Source organism: Rhinopithecus bieti, unplaced genomic scaffold (genome assembly GCF_001698545.2).
Source record: "Rhinopithecus bieti isolate Rb0 unplaced genomic scaffold, ASM169854v2 scaffold_1012, whole genome shotgun sequence".
In the NCBI taxonomy this organism is placed as follows: Eukaryota; Metazoa; Chordata; class Mammalia; order Primates; family Cercopithecidae; genus Rhinopithecus; species Rhinopithecus bieti.
Window position 1 is genome coordinate 1,438,908 of NW_016803312.1, and position 20,561 is coordinate 1,459,468.

The following is a 20,561-nucleotide window of genomic DNA, read 5'->3' on the forward strand; positions in this document are numbered from 1 at the left end:
TCTGTTACATGCAAGTTTTGAAATCATGCAAACACCAAAAAAAGAAAAGAAGTCCATGAAAACTTGTATAATTTCAAAGATGGTGGCCAGGTGGTTTAGAAGCTGTGCATGGGATTGCCGCATGGCTGCTCCACTCCAGCAGGCAACAAGTGCCTCGTGTGTTTAGTCAGTATCATGCTGCATGCCGTCGCTGATGGCATTCAAGTTTTTGCTTATGTGTGCTGGTATTTAACGTACACTTAGATCTAAATATCTTTTTTTAGCCTTCAAAGATGTCAACCAGGTATTTCATCAAGAAGTATGTTAATGGGAATGTTAGTGATAGTGCCCAAGACACCCCCAACCCCCAGATCAATAGCTTTGTAACAGAAGCGCTAAACTGCTGTGAAGATGATCAGACAACAGTGGGATGCATCCTGCCATTAATTTAGCAGAAAGAGCACAGAGCACACGTCCAAATAGGAGAGTTAATATAGAGAGGCGCTGTAGCAAAGCGGCTCAGAGCGTGGACTCTGGAGCTGGCTGTGTGATGCTGCCACTTGATTAGCTTTGTAGATTTAGGCAAGTCACCTGGCCTCGCTGGGCCTTAATTTTCCTTTCTGTACAACGGAATAAATTTAATGCCTACTGCAAAGGTTATATGACACTTAGCAAACATGATGAAAACACAGGTTGCCGGGCCCACGCCCCAGAGAACCTTATTCACTGCATCTCAGGTATTTGCATTTAACTAATTCCATGGTGGTGCCGATGCCTCGGACCCTGGGATGACACTTTGAGGATCACCGTGCTGTACATTTGTACACACAGACACACACGTAGGCATTTATTTTCCAAAGTAAGGGGCATACTGTTGGGAACCTGATGTTTTTCTCCTATTTAGTGCCTTGTGAATATTTTCCCTTTTGTTATTTATTTTAATAAGGAATGATTTTAAGCTGCATTGTATTCCGTTATTAGATACTTAAATGGCTTCCATTTTTTCCACTATCATAGACCATGCCGGAATAAATACTATTCTATGTACACTTGTCTACATCTCTGTTGATCTCTTTAGGGTAAATTCCTAAAAGTGGAAGTAACCACGTTCAAGGGTGTTTCATGGTAAGGCCTTTTGCTACACATTGCCAACAAATTCTTTAGAAAGAGAGTAGCAGAAATTTAGCTTCTTACAAGTGGTCTATGAGAGTAGATGCTGATTTTCTAAATGTAAGGGAATAAGAAAAACTTCATCATTAACTTTTTTCATGTGTATTTGGGCTTTGGTGGGAGTAGGCAAGAAGAATATCCGTGGATTTATAGGGTAAGCAAAGGTATGTCAGGAAAAACTAGGGAGGAAGAATAGGGCTGAACTATGGCTTGATTTCCGGAGAGTTTCTGGGATTCAGACTTGAATTAATGTGAATGATGCTGTAATGTATAGGTGTTGGTATAGGTGATTTTATGCAAAGAAGAATAAACATTGGCTCACTTTTGTTTATCATATATGGGTGACTACTGCTGCTAGTTCAAGGGTCTTGATTTTTAAAAAATGGGTTTCTTGACAGTGGGAGCCCCAGGATACAGACTTGTGGTTAAATAACATCTGCTCCATTCTACCTTCCCGTGTGGGCCTCTGTAATCCTGGGCCAAGCAGTTAAGTCTCTCCTCGGGGGACTTGGAGTGAGGGTGGGTGCAGCTTGGGTAATTCAACATGCGTACCTAGAAACTGACTCAAAGTAGGCTTCATGTAGAGAAGTCATTGGTTCTTGGGAACGGGGGTGAGTGAATGGAGGCCAAGGTGTGGCCCTCCACAGGTCAGTCAGACCCTCAGGGTGGGACAAGAGCTGCAGGCCTCTTGGTTATGAGCCTGTGTGGTGGAGACCAGCAGATAAGCCAAACTCTTCTCTATTATCAGAACATTTCACTAACAAGGGATTGCAAGGGTCATCTGGCACAGCCTTCTCTTTTTGCAGATAAGGAAGCTAAATAATTTATTATTTCAGTTAAGCTTCACCATATGAGAGTTCTTTGGTTTTTTTGTTTGTTTGTTTTAAGTTTTTAGGATCAGATAGTGAACCTTGGAACAGAATTGGTTGCTTTTTTTTTTTCTGAAAGAGCTGAACTTTAGATAATCGTGGCTGCATGGCAGATGGGCAAAGCAGGAAGGACACAGTGCAGCTGAGAGCGAGGGTGGCCTGTGGTGTCTTGTTTGGCCTGGGGAATGGACTAATTTCAGCTCCTCCTGCACCGCTCTGAGTCACGGGTGCTACACCACCGCGCCTCTCCTGAGCTCAGGACTGCATGCTCCTTCCTGAGTGGTCTCCAAAGCTCAGGACTGCATGCTCCTTCCTGAGTGGTCTCCAAAGGCTTCAGAATGGCCTTGGATGACGAGCTGCTCTCTTCTGTGCCGGTCATGTTTTTTAGAATTCACATACTGGTTTTCTTCTTGCAATTCAAAAAGTGTTTTTTTATTTTCCTTTTAGTAAAGAAACACGTATGACAGTTATTTCTTTTAAAAAGCAACAGCTCCCCTGAACACCAAACTGTGCCTTTTACCACTGGGTGACACTGTTAGACCACAGAACGTGCTTCAGTGGTAAAATCAGGAGTCCTTGAATTTCAGATTTTATCAAGCTACTTTACATAGGAGAGAGAAACTCCAAATCACTTAATAGTCATCTATCAAATGTTATTTGATAAGTGTAATTTATCAATTTTAAGGCCAATGAGTTTAAGGCAATCACTTATTAAAGAAACCATTAATTGGCAGGATTTCAGTTGCTTAGAAGTTTTTGCAGATTGATGTGCTGCATGTTAATGAACTACTAATTATTTCATGGGAATAGTTATACAAGCCAGTGTACTAATATATCTATTTCCCACCAGACAAAAGTCTTAAGTTCTCTTTCTTTGGCAAAAGACTCACTATTCATACACAGCAATTAGTGTTACGGACTTTTAGTGAGATTTTTTTTGAGCCACCTTATTCAAGAGGAAGCATGTCTGTTGGTTAGAGAAGTGGGTATTTGGTTCTCTGTACTGGTGTGTGTTAAGAAGATTGTATGTCTTACTAGTTCTGAGCTCTTTTGAGATCAAATGAAGACACAGAATTTGTTCAAAGCATCGGTTGACCTCCCCTACTCTGTTTTTGGGTCCCTTTGGAAATCTGATGTCTGCCCTTCTAAATGTAAAGTGAGCGTTATCTGGTCAATTTCGGCAGCCCACCATGTGACTGAAATGTTTGCGAGGTTAAGAAATGAGTGCGAGTCAGGCCTTCCTTTTATGGGCTTAACGTGAGAAAGAAGACAAGTTCAAATTTAATTTTAATAGAAGCAGAGTTTAGTATCCTAGGAGAGGTATTAACGGAGTCCTGCAGGAATGTAAAGGGAAAACACTGAGGGGGAGCCAGGGAAGACTTGGTGGGTTAAGTTCCTACATGTGGATACTCTAAGCCGCCCATGTTGTCCTGTTCACTCAATACTTTTTTTTTTTTTTTTTTTTGAGATGAAGTCTCGCTGCATTGCCCAGGCTGGAGTGCAGTGGCGTGATCTCGGCTCACTGTCGCCTCTGCCTCCTGGGTTCAAGCGATTCTCGTGCTCAGCCTCCTAAGTAGCTGGGACTACAGGTATGCGCCACCATCCCTGGCTCATTTTTCTATATATGTTTATTTTTTAAAGTAGAGACAGGGTTTCACCATGTTGGCCAGGCTATTCTCAAACTCCTGACCTTACGTGATCCGCCCACTTCAGCCTCTCAAAGTGCTGGGATTACAGGCATAAGCCACCCTGCCCGGCCCATTCAGTAAATTTTAATAAGGTGCACACAGTATGACATACAGCTCAGGGCTGGGGAAGGCAATATAGGGGGTAAGACGAGAGGTTTGCGGGCCTCTGGAGGTGAGCCAGAGGCACAACGAGTTGGCAGCTCCAGCTTTCTCCTAACTCTTGTGTGTCTGCTAGTCACTGTGAGGCCACTGCTACTTTGTGTGGCCTATGTACAAGCCATCGTGCCAGAGCAGAGGGGAGAGGATGGAAGTCACTCAGAGGTCTTTTCCCTTCTGCAGAGATTCACTTCTGTGTCCTTCAAGGGGAGACAATGTGGAAACACGTGGGAAATTAGCTCACCGGGTGGGGAAGTGCCTGGGGCAAGGGGCGTCCAGTGCAGGTCTTCCACAGCAGTTCAAACAGGAGGAGATGTCTCCGAAGGAGAGGCCCCGGGAAGACTGGGGGAGGCAGGCTGTGAGCTGGTCTTTGCAAGGTGCCTGGAGTTTGACTGGCCAGCGGGGCCAGATTTCTGCCCAGGAGGAAATCGGGAGCGGGGTGGAAATGGGAACATGCACGGGCTTGGTGTGTACTGGCTGACTGGAGTTGGTGCCAGAGAGTTAAGAACCACACACTTGAAAAGGTAGTTGAGGACTCTGCTATCGAGAACGGGGCCACAGAAGGCCAAGCAGTTTAGCATCCTCTCCTGAGGTGACCACTGATGCTCGGCTCGGTGGCCCTGATCTGATGAAATGAGTTAGCTCATTGGATTTGACTGAGGATGCAGCTGGATTAGGGGGAAAGGCAGCTGGGGGGATGGAGGCCATGGAGAAGCCAAGTGCATCATTCCCAGGATGAAGGATGAGCGGCTGGTGATAGGGGATGATTTTCAGATGCATTTGTGGAAGGGAACTGATGATGGATTCTGTACTTAGGGTTGAAACCTGAGATAGAACCTTTTGGAGAAATAAGGAAGTTAAGGGAAGACTGCGAGGGATTGTTTCTCAGCGGAAGAATGGTGTGTGTGCTGTCGTCTCTGTTGCTTTTGAGAAACAATAGCTCCAACTCAAATTTGCCTGGGATGACTTCCGCTGCAGTGTAGGCCCTGTGGGGTGGGGTCGGCTCTGTCCTTTGAGTGTCCTTTCCAGCACCTGGGCAGTGTCTGGCACCCGGGAGGCCTTCAGTAAATGGTGAGTAAGATGGAGCTCAACTCGATGTCTGTTGATTCTGAGGTGAACATTCCAGTACGAAGTTGGTATTTCAGAGCCAGAGCTCGGGAAGACAGGAACGATCTTCACACACACTTCAGAAACAGTTCATGTAGCAGAAGGGGTAAAGGTGTGTGGGGTCTCCAGAGTCATGACCGAGAGAAGAGGACAGGGCTGTGGCCATCTGCCTGGGCTGCTGGTGGCGTTAAAGGGAGAGAAGAGGAAGTGTGGGCAGAAAGGTGGGAGAGGACAGGGGGAGGGTGGTCTAGGGGCTGCCTTTGCATCAGCAAGGAGATGGACACTGGCCCCAGACCCAGGAGAGGCCCAGGAGAGTGTCACCAAAGGAGGGAGCCCTGGATGACCTGAGGAAAGCCCCCCGGGTGTGGACTGTCATGCGGATAGTAACATGCTGTTGCTGTGAATATTTGAAGAATGACACTTGTTTTCTGTTACCACTGATCACAGCCCTTGGGGGCAGACCTTGAGGGCCAGAGGCACAGGCACTTCTTACGGGAAATAACACCTGACAGGCCAAGTGACACTGCCAGCGCCTGGGTAGCAGTTGGTCTGGGGAACATTAGCCAAGGCCCTTCTCAGGGGGGGAAATTTCTCTAGAAGAGTTCTCAGGCCCAGCCGTTGTCCCGGGAATAAGCCCAAATGCACCTGTTTGGTTGATAAACATTCTGTGCTTTGGGGCTTCAGATGCGACTGACTAGGCTGGGGCTCCCAGAGCTGCAGAGCAGAGCAGGCTCCGACTGTGTGTCACCTCCACACGGTGAAGATGGCAGACGTCTGGTCGCCCTTCTCGTTTCTCCCATAGATGTGCTGCTGTTGGCTGAGTCTAGGGGACATTCCTCCCTCCCACCATGTACTACTCACAGGATGAGGGTAGTTCTGCAGTCTACCAGAGAATTCTGGAATCTGCACAGGAGTAGAGGAAGTGAGGGTGTCGGCTTTGTGTCTTATCTGCAGTCCTAGGACTTTCAACTGAGTGAAAAAAGTCACCAAGGATCAGCCTCTTGCCGAGACAAGGGGCTGTTATAATTGGCTGTGGGCCCTTGAAGGATTTTATTCACCCCTTAAACCATTTTTACCTCCTCCCCTGAGCTAGGAATTGAATGACTCTTTATTTATTTTCTATTAGTTTTCTTCTATCAAGAGACTTCTTGTTCTCACACCCTAGAGTATTTTGTTTTGTTTTCATTTTCTCTCTATATTTTGTCTTCAGTCTTTTCTAAGTTTGTTTGAATATCCAATTTCCTGGCAAAACTAGATTATGCAAGAGCTGCTTTTTTTTTTTTTTAACTTTGGCTTTGATCGTGATATATTTGGACAATATAGAAAATGCCTCTTTTTAGCCAAGATTGAGACTTCGGGGAGGTGTAAGGCCGAAGAAATTCAGTTGCAGGAGTAATTTGCTAGTTTCCATGGAAAGCAACCCAAACTGTCATTGGTTGACCATCAGCCTTACTTTCTTCTGACAGATAGCAGCTGGGTCTTGGGTTACCCAACTTTGGCACAAGCCTCTGTGAGATCCTGCTCCAGTCATTATCTTTCTTCCACAACATTTTCTCCCTCCCTGTCCCCTCTCTGTCATCCTTCCCTGTCCGCATTGGAAAAATGAACAGAGGCCAAGACTGGGTTCCTCATTATTCTTTGTCTAAACTAGTGTACTTGCAGTATATGGTCATTCACTTTCGTGTTGATGGAATATTAACGGAGAGTTGGAGTAATGAATTAGTTTGTTGGGACTGTTTGCCCACTTTGTTGAGCTTCTGTCATGTGGGCAAGTACTGTGGATGGTAGATGTTTTCCATGAGTTTTTGAGAATGCTAAGATCAACTCTGCACATGCAAGTGTACTAGCTCTGATTTCCAGTTGAGGAAATCAAGACTCAAGTTAAATAATTTTATAAAATCACATAATTGATGAGTGACCTAGCAAGGGATTCTCATTCAAGATGGATGGTCTTCAAGCCTGATGCTTTTTTCCATTATGCTGTATAACTTCCCATGGGTTGTGCACGGTTTAAGATGGATGAAATGACAGAATTGTCATAATGCAGCAGCTACCAAGTGACTTCTGAATAGTAATTTTAATAGCTGTTGAACATGTACTCTTAGACGTGCAGAGGGAGGCATGCACCAAAAAAATGTACTGATTGAGGGTGAATTTTCAGAGGGAACATACCTGTGTCACCAGAATCTGTATAATCCAGAAACAATCTTTTCCAGACCCTAGAAGCCCCATTTGTACTGCCGTCTGTTCACTCCCAAAATAACCATTATCCTGACACCTAACATTAAAGGTTGGTTTTGCCTGGTTTTGAACGTTATGTACATGGACGCATGCAGTATATACTCTTCTGCATCTGGCTTTGTCTGCTCAACATTGTATTTGTGAGATTCAGCTGTGCTTTGCTTGCAGAATTGTTGGTTCATTCTCATTGCTACGTAGTATTCCACTGTATCAGCACACTGCTGTTTACTTACCCATCCTACTGTTAGTGAACATTTGAGTTGCCTCCAGTTTGGGACTATTATGAATGGCACCGCCATAAACATTCTTATAAAAAACATTTATATTAATATGTTTTAATGAAATTTGTCTTTCCTGCCTCCCATCTAACTTTAATGTCATCCATTGCAAGATGTTTTCTGTTTGGGATCGTAAAGCTGTGATATTAGAAAGCTTCCAACGTCCTGTTGAGAGATAGGAAATCATTCTGTTAAACCTGGTTCCTCCATCGTCATCCCAGCCCATGGAGTGCCTAAGAGCTTGCTTTTGGAATTATACAGACTCAAGGTCAAATCTGGGTAGCCTTGGGCAGCAAATGACAGCGTTATTGTTACTAATTTATTCTTATTCATTGCCAGTGACAGCACTAATAGCAGGTGACATCTGTTGAAGTCTTACTGTGTTGTAGACATTGTGTTTGGTGCATTTCTTTTTCTTTTCTTTTCTTTTTTTTTTTTTTGAGGCAAAGTCTCGCTGTGTCTCCAGGCTGGAGTGCAGTGGTTCAATCTCAGTCTACTACAACCTCCGCCTCCCGGGTCCAAGTGATTCTCCTGCCTTAGCCTCCCGGGTTCAAGTGATTCTCCTGCCTTAGCCTCCCAAGTAGCTGGTATTACAGGAACACGCCACCACACCCAACTAATTTTTGTATTTTTAGTAGAGGGTTTCACCATGTTGGCCAGGATGGTCTCCATCTCTGGGCCTCATGATCCGCCCGCCTCAGCCTCCCAAATTGCTGGGATTACAGGTGTGAGCCACCGCGGACCGGTGGGTGCATTTCTTGTTTACTCTTCATAGCAACCCTGTGAGATCTATCAGTCCTTTTTCATTGTTGCTGTTTTACCCAAGATCACACTTAGAGCAAGTGAGGAAGCTAGAATGCAGATGCAGGGAGCCCCACTCTAACCCATGCTCTTGAAGCTGTCAGCTTCATTTGGAGACTGGGGAGTCATGACCCCGACCTTGTGGGCCATATGAGGACCAAGTGACAGGGGAAGCTTACATATACTCCCAGGTGACATGGACACCAACTCCAAGATGGATTCCTTTCACCGCATCTCTCAGAATGGCCAACCGCTTTTGGGGTGTGCTTTGATGACAGTGCAGGAGGGCAGAGTGGGCATGGCTGCCCCACTCTGGCTGTCCTAAGGAAAGTGGACCTGCCATTCTGGCTCTGGACACCTCATTAGTTGAGGAGCTGTCGCCATCTACTGGTCGTTCCCACCTCACTTGGGCCAGCTTCTGGTTGCTGTAGGCAGATGTCTGTCGGATATTTCTTGCCTTCCGTAGTACTCTACTCACTCCCTCCTCCTCTGCCATTTTCTAAATATAAAATATGTGCCTTATTTGTAAAAATGCATTTTCAGGGGATGAAAAAACTGATGAGAAAATGAATGTGATACTTTCCCAAGAGCCTCACTGTTTGGCATTTGTACAACAGCATATTGGCAGCAAACTTGTTGAGTTCGTCATTGTTTTAAATGACCATCCTGGGAAGCCACAGGGGACTGTCCTACAGCTGTCGTGGGCCTTGGCAGAGATGAAACAATAACATTTCTGCACTTACGCATAAGACTCTGGTGGGACGTCATTTCTAAGCCTGGGTGCACCAGGTTTGTGGCCACAGAAATCCCCTGGCCACTTGTCTGTTGCCTTTGAGTACCAGGTGATGCCACTGTCTCCTGGTCTAAGATGGAAATTTTTAGGTTTGCCCTAGGGCCAGGCAAATCAGGAGTTTGTGATGAAACCAACTGCACTTTGGTAAAAATTCGTACTGGAACTCAGACTCCTGCCTGTCTGGGAACTGTGGGTGCTGAGAGGGAGGCTTTGGATCCGAGCGGTGTCTTTCCCTTTTCAGGCTGACCTGGCCCGGAGTTTGCCGCCTCCACCTTACGTAACTTGGGTTTCTCAGGGTATTGCCAGGGGTTGCCAGAATCTTAGAGACAGCTTAGAAAACAGATTCTCTAAAAATATCTTGGAATTACTTTCAACTTTCCAGAAGTTATGGCAGTTCAAAAGTTTGTTTTATTTTGGTTGGTGGTAGACACCTGTAAACTGTACGCATTACCATGTGCCAAGAGATTGTTTTAGAAAGGATTCAAGTGTTAGTGCTTCTAGATAGAATTAGGTCTTAAATATTTAGGTAAACATGAAAGTTAGCATAATCGCTAAGTTCTGATTTTTAAATCTTATAGGATTAGGTTTTGAATTTATTTTATCTGTTTGATGTAGAAATATGCAGATATGGAGCCAGAGCAGTCTGCTGGGGCAAGCCAGCCGCGGTCTGCGTTTGTTTTATCGGCCCAGTTGTGAAACTTTTCCGAGGGAATGGTAATTCACCTCTGGAAAGCAGTCAACAGAAGTACCTGGGATAGCCAGAGAGCTGGGCCCAGAGTGAACTTTGGAAAGGGGAAAACGTGAAAAGCAAGGACTCAAAATCCATCTGTAAGCATGGGATTTCCCAATTCTCTGGGATAGTAGAGTCAAATAATGACTTCCATGTGCTGCTTAGTGGAAATTAAAGGTAGAATTCTCATCAGGCAGCATTTTTCAGTGCATAGTATATCTGTCTGAAGTACAATTCTCTTTTATTATTCAATAGCTTAAAAATCTGTAGGTGAGTCCCCTCCGTTCAGAACAGCACGAGAGGCCCTTGTCATCAGGCCTGCCTGTTTTCTGCCCTACTCTGAACGACTGGAGCCATTCAGAACTTCATGCAGCACCTTGGCAGTGTGATAGACAGGCCTTTTTAGACTTTGCAGAAGCTTCTTATGTTAGTGGCATGAATGGGTTCAAGAACCATTGAACGTTACCAGTGAGAAAGTCTGCGGGTCATTCAACTGAAGTAACATTTTTGAAGAAATCGAAGCCCAGAGAAGTAGAGTTTCCTATACAGAGATTTCCAGGCCTCTAAATAAAGTATGAAATGTTGCTCGTCACATAGTTGGGGTTATAATACCTTCTATTGAGTTCTCATGTTTGTGCCAGGGATTAGAGAGAGCCCTTGCGTACACATTTTACTCAATTTTTACAACATTCATTTTACATATAGAACTGGGGGTCAGGGAAGTTAAACTTTGTCCAGGATCTCAAACCAGTTTTATTTCTCCTTCACTGAGCTGGTCCTGGTTTTCCTTAATTGACTTGATACATTAAAAAAAAAAAAAAAAATGAGTAAGTTACTTGACCAGTGAAGAGACTGTGACAAGATTATCTTTGTGTTTATTTCTAGAAACGATGTTTCATGTCAATAATATTTGCCTGCAAAGTACTTTTACCTCTAGACATTTCTACCGTGTCTTTACTCTCAGGCTCCTGGATTCCTTGATGGCCAGTGAGGAAATGTACCTGGCCGTTCAGCCCCACTTTCTGCACTGTACCTTGTGGCGGTGGAATCCACGTGGCTCAGGGGCACCCTCTGTCGTTAGCCCAGGCCTTTGTTGTTTCATTTAGGTAATACTTACTGAACAAGTCCAAGGGGTCAAAGGAATACGAACATAAACCAGACATGCTCTTTGCAGCGAAGAGAGGGTAAGATTTATATCCACATTGCTGTAATACAAAGGTGGTGGTCGACGAATACTAGGAAGAGGGAACAAAGAACATCCCATGGAATTTGGGAAGGTGTCCGGGCAGATGTGGCGTTTCTTTGGATTTGCTGGATGTGTGAGTTTGGCTCTGTGGAGGTGCGGGGCTGCAGTAGGAAAAGGCTCAACATGCCTTCAGAGGGAGCAGTGCTGCTGTGAGCACGCTAGTGGAGGAAGGCGGGGTGCAAGGATGTGGGGAGCAAGAGTATTGGTTTCAGCTTGATTGGAAGATAGGATTTGTGAGATGCAAGAGTTCCCTTATACCAGAGTTGTATTTTCCAGCGTTGGTAGCAGTGAGCAAGATGGCTAGCAGAAGGAAGAGAGCTTTGAAGAAGGTCACTGTGATGATTATTGCCATGTGCTAGTCAAAGGTCCAGGACGGGGTGTTACTGAGAAGCAGCTGGAACCCAGATCCCACATGGTTCTCCCAGCACCACTGCCCTGAGTGCAGAGACTCAAGGAGGGGGTTGCTCCCGGCCCGTTCACCCCCTTGTTACTAAATGACCATTTCCAAGACCCCACTGTGACCTGTGCATGAGGAGCTGCAGGGACCCTGCCACCTGTTCTGAGGACAGGCTTAAGGTCTCCATGCTTAACTCAGACTGAGACGCTCCTGTGCACTCCCTTTCCCAGCTCCAGTGAAGAAGGACAAACCGATGAAAAAGAAGGAAGATGTTTGCCCCTGTGTTGACAGCATATACGTATACTTCAGCACACTGTCCCATGGAAAAACGTGTTCCTGGGCTGAACTCCTAAATGCACTACACACACCTCTGTGCAGCCACAAGTGTCTAAAAAGTCACCCACAGCCCTCCCCTCCTGCACCAGCTGCCAGTGCCTGTGTCTCTCTAATAGGAGACAGGGTCGGGTGCCCCTCACCCCACTGGTGCTATGGAGAAGAAAGACTTCCAAGCAACTAAGTCTAAAGAGAAGTCAGAAAAAAGTCCCAAGTTGGGCCTGTTTCTTCGATTCAGAACTAAAGTCATTTCTTTCTACACACTGGAAGCTCAACCTCCTTCCTGGCAACAAGGCCCACGGCATGTTTGCACCCGAGCGCTGACCTCCAGGAAAGGCTGGGAGTGGGCATCTTGTGCTGTCTCTAGTTGAGGGAGCAGTGGGAGCGCAGGACGGGAAGAGGGGATGGAAAGCGGAGGGCAGGCAAAGCCTGAGGCCACGGAGGGCCAGTCAGTCAGGTAAAGGAGAGCAAGTCACCCGGGCTTGAGCGATGGCTGTACTTGCCCTCTCGCTGTCACCTCTTCCATGTCGATCAGACATCTCAGACTCGACACGTCCCAGATCCGCTTGCTCTTTCAGCCTCCTGTCATGGCAACTTGAGCCTTCTGGTTGCTCAGGCCGGAAACCTCTGAGTCATCCTTGATTCCTCCGTGCTTTTCACGCCTCATGTCCAGTCCTTCAGGAAGTCCCAGAGACTTTACCTTTAAAATACATCTTGAATCAGGCTCTCCGCCTACCTGTGCCTGGATGACCCTTGCAGCTGCCAAGCTGACTCCCTGCCTGCCTGCCTGCCTGCAGCCCGTTCTAAACCTAGGAGCTGGAGTAATCTTTTAACTCATGAGTCAGATACTGTCATTACTCTGCTCAGAACCTGGGAATAGCTCCCCATGGCCCTCAGGGTGAAGACCAGAATGCCAGCACTGGCGTTCAAGTTCCCACACTCTATATCCTCACCATCCCTCCCTCCCATGCAGCCACCCTGGCGGGTTTGCTGTTTCTCATCCCCCCCCGGCACCCTCCTACCCTGTGGCCTTTGCATGCACTCTTCCCGCTGCTGATCGCTGGCCGGCTCTTCTGTCACATTCCCTCCAGCTACTCCCCAACTGTAATAACGAGGTCAAGGTCAGAGGCAGTTGTCTGTTTGGGTTTGGCATCATGGAGATTATCCATGGTGAAGGGCTGAGATAGCCTGCCTTTTCTGGAAGTGTGTAGCCTTCTTGTCTATGATTAACTAGAATGAAACTGCGGTTGATATTTTCAGACACTTGTGGCTGCACAGAGGTGTATGTAGTGCATTTAGGATTTCGCCGAGGAGCACGTTTTTCCATGGGACAGTGTGTTGAAATCAGGCTGGCTGTGATGGGTTCCCTGAGTCACCCTCTGCGAGGTTTGTAATTCTCAATTCAGTTCAGGTTGCAGGCGTTCTTGTTGTTAAAAGATCAATGCAGATAGTGTCTGAGGAATGTTTGGTGTAGTTTATTATATATGCCTTATTGTTTGATAATTTTGAGCCTTAATCATGCGGTGATATTTAAGATATTTAAACAAACGTTGCAGCTACATGATTTTTCAGTTGACTTAGCCTTTGGATTTTCATTCTCTTTATTTTCACATTCACTTTGTAAAGATGTTGCCGTGGTTTGGTGGACAGAACATGGGAGGTGCTGGGGGCCGGGTCATATTTTTCAGCAGGGCGGCTAGGAGGTCAGGCCTCTCTGAGAAGGTGACATTTGAGGAAGGGCCTGGTAGGATACGAGCAGGATGAAGCCCACAAGGTGCTTAAGGAAGGAGCCAGTGACCAGTGTCACAGGCCAGCGAGCACCGTGCTAAACACTGGAAGCCTCTTCCACTGGCGCAGGGTCTGCATTGATATGTTTGTAGTGTAGATTGATTTGCTGAGGCTGAAGAATTAGCAATAAAGGACCTGGGTCCAGTGCCTGTTGACCAGCAAGTGAAACAACAAGCACTAAAACTTAGAGAAATCGCAGTTAGATTTATTCCGAGCCAGGTTTGAGGACTTACGTAAGCCTGGGAACACAGACTCAGTGTAGCCGGGGAATGGGTCCCAAAGTAAGTTATGTGAGGGGCTATATATATACATTTCATTCCCTTTCCTTTTCTGTTTTGTTTGGTTTGAGACAGTCTGGCTGTGTTGCCCAGGCTGGAGTGCAATGGTGTGATCTTGGCTCACTGCAACCTCTGCCTCCCAGGTTCAAGCGATTCTCCTGCTTCAGCCTCCCAAGTAGCTGGGACTACCCGTGTGCACCACCATGCCAGGCTAATTTTTGTATTTTTAGTAGAGACAGGGTTTCACCGTATTGGCCAGGCTGGTCTCAAACCCCTGGCCTCAAGTGATCCACCCACCTTAGCCTCCCAAAGTGCTGGGGTTACAGACATGAGCCACTGTGCCCAGCCTCTTTTTTTTTTTTTCTTTTAGAGATATGAGGTCTTGCTCTTGCTCTGTCACCCAGGCTGGAGTGCAGTGGTACAATCATAGCCCACTGCAGCCTCTCAACTCTTAGGTTCAAGTGATCCTCCCACCTCAGCCCCCTGAGTAGCTGAGACTACAGACATGTACCACTATGCCCAGGGCATTTAAAACTTTTTTTAAACATATGGGATCTTGCTGTATTGCTCAGGCTGGTTTTGAGCTCCTGGCCTCAGGGATCCTCCCACATCAGCCTCCCAAAGTGCTGGGATTACAGGCATGAGCTACCTTTCCCGGCATTGTCTTTTGTAACAGGGGAATACATGTGGCACAGAGGTGGGAGAAGCAGGCAGTGAAACAGCAGTTTCAGTCCTGTGTGATTGGCCTCAGTGATGCTGTGCATAAGATAAGGTAAATATGCAGCTGAGTGGCTAGGAGAAAGGTTAGGCATCTTAGAATCTGGTGGAGGGTGACTGATTCCATCCTGTCTTTGTTCTGTGTTTGATAAACAGGTTTATAACCAATAACCATCAGTGAAATATTTAACAAACTCCAGTTCAACAGGCAAGAGGCCAGCTTTGGTTTATAGGCCCCGCTTTTCTGACACACGTGTCCAACTGCAGCCATTGTAGGCCAGTGTTCGAATTTTCATTTGAACTTGCTTTTTTCTGACATACTCAAGTGCTTGTTCTGAAGTTGATACGGAGACAGGGTGGCAGGAAGCATTCTTTGTGACTGGAACTCAAGGTGTGACAGTGGCAGAGATAGAAGTCAGGCCACAGGGCTCCCTGGCCTTAGTCATGGGCAAGATGAGACCAGGCCACCATTCTCTTCCCTGCCCCACCCCAGTTACATTCCAAGCGCTTTAGAAGATATATCAGTGATACCTCAGAGTGGACCCAGGAGGATGGCATGTGTTAGCATACTGAGCACAGCTCTGTGGGCCTCTTCATGTGTGGGAGAAGCCTTAGCAAAAACTGCAAATGAGTATTTCTCATCTTTCTCTTTCAGGCGGCCCACCTGAGGATATCGACCCTAAGGACTCATATCTCATTACAAGAAGCATCATGGCCGAGCCAGACTACATAGAAGATGACAATCCTGAACTCATTAGGCCTCAGAAACTGATCAATCCTGTCAAAACCTCCCGGAACCATCAAGATCTTCACAGAGAACTTCTTATGAATCAAAAAAGGTAAAATGGTTTCTTGAGCATAGTTTTTTTTTTTAAGAGGACTTTTAAGATAATGATATTTAATTTTATTAAGATATTAAGATAATGATATTAATTGTATTTACAGAGGCTTCAAAGATTCTTTGATTTCTTGCCCTTTGTTAAGGCTTTCTTATTCCTTCTCACATCCTAGAACTGGGTTATCCCTCCATGAGGCAGGTCCCCTGCAGGTGGCCGTCACTGCGGTGGCCGGCAGTGCTTCCAGACTCCTGCAGTCCCGGGTTCCCTTCTGAAATGGATGCCTGTTTCCAAATTTGGATGGAAGAGGCTGGATTAAGGATATAAGAGAATGTCCTAAGTAGAAGAGAAATATATTCTTAAATTTAAAATCTCTGAATTTTCTCCTTACACTGAGGGAGGTGTAGGAATCATGTAATTGCTGCCTACTCCAGCATTTGTCAGTAGCAGGGAGAAGTCTCTAGAACCATATTAGACTTAATAGATAGGATACTCATGTTCTTGTTTGTTTTTGAGTAGCATTTTAAATGATTATTATCATAGTCTTTATTGTTATTTTGGAGGACAGGAAAACATTTACCTTCTATCTACTTTGCAAACTCCATCTGTGCCATAAATCATTTTGGATGTTGGGCTGGTGTACTCTGCTTTTTAAGTAATTTGGGCAGGATAGGAGACTAGGAGAACTGAGGATGCAAGGCTACTTTTTCAGTTTAAGAACTAGGAAGCTTCATTTAGGATTATTTTCAGATCTCGTAGGACTATCGATGGCTCACTTGCCCACTCTTTGCTAAGCCCTGGTGAAAGGTCTCCCATTGAACTGAAGGATATGCAGATCAAGTTTAGCATTAGAGTAATTTATTGCAGGGAGGCCTAGTTAAAAAAATATTTTAAAGAGGATAAAGGGGGCATTTTTATGGCAATTCTCTTTCCTGACTACACTCCAGGTAGAACTAATGACTCCTGTCTATCCCAGGAGGTATTTGTAAATACATTTCTCCCTCTAGAGTGTGGGAATGTGGCTTACTCCTGTTTTATCCCCAGCATTATTATTAGGAAGCTGTTGGATTAATGTATATTAAATTGAATGCAGAGAAGTTTTTAGCTTCCATCTGCCTTTGTCACACAATAGAAGGAAGAATATATGAATTTGGTATTATTATGGCCAAAGCAAAATGAGACTATCAAGTTCCTAAAATAGACCACAGAATTTGGAAGCCATCCTGTCCTGCCTGGGAAATCATGTCTTCATTTTGGTGGAAAGATCGTCAGTTTAGTAGGCTCTGAAACAGAATAGCAGTTGTCACTCATAGATTTTCAGATTATCTTCACCTCTTTGGCCTCAGTTCCCTTATCTATAAAGTATAAGGTAGGGGACTTAGCTGTTCTCTAAGAAACATTTTAGCTCAAACTTTTCTTCTAGAAAACCTAAGAAAGGGCTCCAACTCAGAATAAAGGTCAGAGTAAAACAAACATTTGCAGAATAAGTGTTCTCTAAATTATAGGCTACAAATTATTCTGCAAAAATGTATTTAGTAGTTTGGGTCATATTGCTGTAAAACCTACAGATTTGTGCAGTTGAGTCTATTTCCACATTTTTTAGAGAAAGGGCTTCTTCCATGCTGTCTTTGGCCTGTTCTTTCTTCTCCTTGTTTGCCCAGCTCAACTGATCTGAGACAATGCTGGGTTTCCCTAAAGTACTATGGTGTAGAGAGGACGTGGGCTTTGAGGTCAGAGAGAAATGGTAGGACTTAACTTTACCTATCTTACGATCTTGGCCAAGGTATCCCCTCTTGAGATCTGTTTCTTCATCTGTAAAGTGGGAGATAATAATATCTTTCTTATAAAAATTAAAGTAGGCTGGGCAACGTGGCTCATGCCTGTAATCCTATCACTTTGGGAAGCCAAGGCGGGTGGATCCCCTGAGGTCAGGAGTTCAAAACCAGCCTGGCCAACCTAGTGAAACCCTGTCTCTAGTAAAAATACAAAAATTAGCCGGGTGTGGTGCCACACGCCTGCAATCCCAGCTACTCAAGAGGCTGAGGCAGGAGAATTGCTTGAACATGGGAGGTGGAGGTTGCAGTGAGCCAAGATCGTGCCACTGCATTCCAGCCTGGGTGACAGAGCAAGACTCTGTCTCCAAAAACAAACAAACAAAAAAACTGAAAGAATAGCTTGTATGAAAATACTTAACTTAGTAAGTGATCACTTAGTCACATCTATCTTCCACTTCCTATGTGGCAACATCTGGAATTTCCTATTGCTTTTTCTCCCGTTTCTTTGAAGGATTTTGGTCTGGTTGGAAATACATTAAAAAAAGAAGAAGAAAAGAAAAGAAAAGGCAGATTTCAAAATCAAATGAATGTATGTCATCTTATCTCTTAAGAGTTTTCAAGGTCATACCAAACTTGTTAGAAATACACTGGTTTTAGACTGAGAATTTCTCATTTCTTTCCTTTTATTCATCTTTTATTTTGTATACTTTTAAGAGACTGGGGTTTTTATTTCTAAATTTTAGTGCCGAACTATAGGATACGTCACATCAATACGATGTATGTTTGGTTAAGGAGTAACCAGTCTTGATTATTGCGTGGTATTGTAATGAAAATCTGTTTACTTTTCTGAAGTTTATAACAAGTCTTCCTACATTTTGTCTCATCCAGTGCTCTTTCTAATAACCCAGTGTGCGTTATCTTCAGATTACCCTCACTCATGTGAGTAATCTCAGGGTAACTGGTTTAAGGAATCATCTTAAGATCACGTAATAGTTTTTTGAAATAGCGTTTGGAAATAAAACAAGTTTATGTGGAGACTATATCTTTGCTACGCATAGCTACAAATTTAGCTCAAAGCTCTATAGCAATTCAGACAGGTTTTCCAGTTACATTTTAGAGATTATATATTAAAGGCCAAGTCACTGCTTTAGAGAACAAGCACCCACAGGTCTTCTAACTGTGAAACCTACGCTCTTTCTAGTGTATAATCCTACTCTTCTATTTACCGTCTTTGGGACCCAGCTTAGTTTCAGGTTAAAGTCTTGAAGCCTCTAAGTCTGACTGTTAAAACCCTGCGTCAGGCTCTCAGTTTCCATAGGTGTTCTCAGTGGTATAAAAAGGCAGCTTTCAAAAGACTTTTTTTTTTTTTTTTTTTTTAAGGTGAAAAGATTACTATTGAAGGGATCCTTAAAAAAACACTTAAGAAGGGCCAGGCACGGTGGCTCACGCCTATAATCCCAGCACTTTGGGAGGGCGAGGCGGGCGGATCATGAGGTCAGGAGATCGAGACTATCCTGGCTAACACAGTGAAACCCCATCTCTACTAAAAATACAAAAGATTAGCCGGACGTGGTGGCGGGAGCCTGTAGTCCCAGCTACTCGGGAGGCTGAGGCAGGAGAATGGTGTGAACCCAAGAGGCGGAGCTTGCAGTGAGCCGAGATGGTGCCACTGCACTCCAGCCGGGGCAACAGAGCAAGACTGTCTTAAAGAAAAAAAAAACAAAATTAAGAATATTTCTGATATTATTTAGAGAGAGAGAGATTCTGTACTCTACAAAAATTACTTTTTGGAATAAATAGGTCAGTTACTTAAACATATCCCTAAAATTGGTTCTTTGGCTTGTATATTTGTAAGTCAGTGGCTTCTTGTTCCTGGTTTTTAGCTGACATTCTTTTGGCATGCTTTTCTAGATAAATAGTTCCTCAATAAATACTTGCTGCTGTACAGCATGGAAAAAGATAGGGGCAGTTCTAGAGATAAAGGATACAAGTATTTGTGTTCGAATCCATGCAGGTAAAAATGACTGAACCAGAAATGTAAATGAGGCAGGCCAAACCAGAAGATTACAAGAGTAAAGAACAAGGGCTGAAATTCAGGCCTGACACGGTGGCTCACGCCTGTAATTCCAGCACTCTGGGAGGCCAAGGCGGGCGGATCACCTGAGGTGAGGAGTTTGAGAGCAGCCTGGCCAACATGGCGAAACCCTGTCTCTACTAAAAATACCAAAATATTAGCTTGGCGTGGTGGCACGCACCTGTAGTCCCAGCTACTCGGGAGGCTGAGGCAGGAGAATACCTTGAACCCAGAAAGCAGAGGTTGCAGTGAGCCGAGGTCATGTCATTGCACTCCAGCATGGGCAACAGAGGGAGAGTCTGCCCCCTCGAAAAAAAAGAACAAGGGCTGAAATTCAAGTCGGCTTTTCCCTGTACCCCAAGAAAAATAATTAGGCCAGGAGATGTTTGGCTAAGTGGGCAGGCATTGTTCTGTGATGGTCTGAGCCCCAGACCGTTCCTCTGGCTGAATGCTCTCCCAGTTAACGAAATGACTTCAGTTATTAATACATAGGTACAGAGTTCAGGTAGATGTGGAATGAATGTGGACTCGCCCCATCTGCCCTTGAATGTATTTAGTGGTTTATGTGAAATGTACCTTTCAAAGTTGTTTCATACTCTGGTGGTGGGAATATAAATCATTGCAGCCTTTTTGTAGGGCACTTTGGCAGTGCTCATCAACATATGCAATGTGCAGGTGCTTAGCCAGCAATTCCGCTTCTATGAATCTAGCCAACAGAACTACTTGTAGAAGCTTGCAGCTATAAATGTCCTCAGAGGCTCAGTGCCTCATTGTTTTTAATAGTGAACAATTGGAAACCAAATAGATGTCTGTCAATAGGGACGTGGCAGAACTGTGGCATGTTTCTATAGGTATAGAAAGTGTGGAGGAACATAGACCAAACTGTCGGTAACAGTTCTCTCTGGATGCAGGAATGGGTAGGGGTTGATGGGTACAGGGCCTCTACTTTGTGTAATTTTGGGGCCACTGTTCACATAGAACATTTGCAATGGAGTGAAACTCCTCTGATTTGTTTAAAGGAGAGGGTTTGGATGTGCTTTTGCTTTCTTATTTAACATATGGGTATATTACCTTTCTTTTTCTGCAAAGAGCACTTACTAATTTTATAATTTTTAAAATTGGCTTTGCCTGCTTTAGTAGTCGCAGGTAGCTACCTGACCAAGAAGCCAACTTGGAAATTACTGTTGCTTTTGGGTGATACTGTCATAAAGGGGTTGAAAGTATTTGTTAGCTGTATATGTCAGAATTGATTAAAGAGAACCAACTGTTCTTATGCCAGGGATGGTATTGTAGTTAACTATGAAA

At 44.8% G+C, this 20,561-nt stretch overlaps 1 protein-coding gene across 7 annotated transcripts in view; it reads left to right on the forward strand.

Annotated features, from left to right (window-relative positions):
- The window catches only part of FAM107B (family with sequence similarity 107 member B), a 269,715-nt gene that overhangs the window by 242,198 nt on the left and 6,956 nt on the right, over positions 1-20,561 (forward strand). For 5 of the 7 annotated variants that reach the window (XM_017874394.1, XM_017874410.1, XM_017874428.1 and 2 more), the window contains one exon: positions 15,227-15,410. In XM_017874394.1, coding sequence (XP_017729883.1) covers positions 15,227-15,410 — 184 coding nt within the window. Of the gene's footprint in view, positions 1-3,586; positions 3,608-13,055; positions 13,175-15,226; positions 15,411-20,561 lie in introns of those variants that run through there. The other 2 variants (XM_017874447.1, XM_017874404.1) reach the window with 2 other exon arrangements.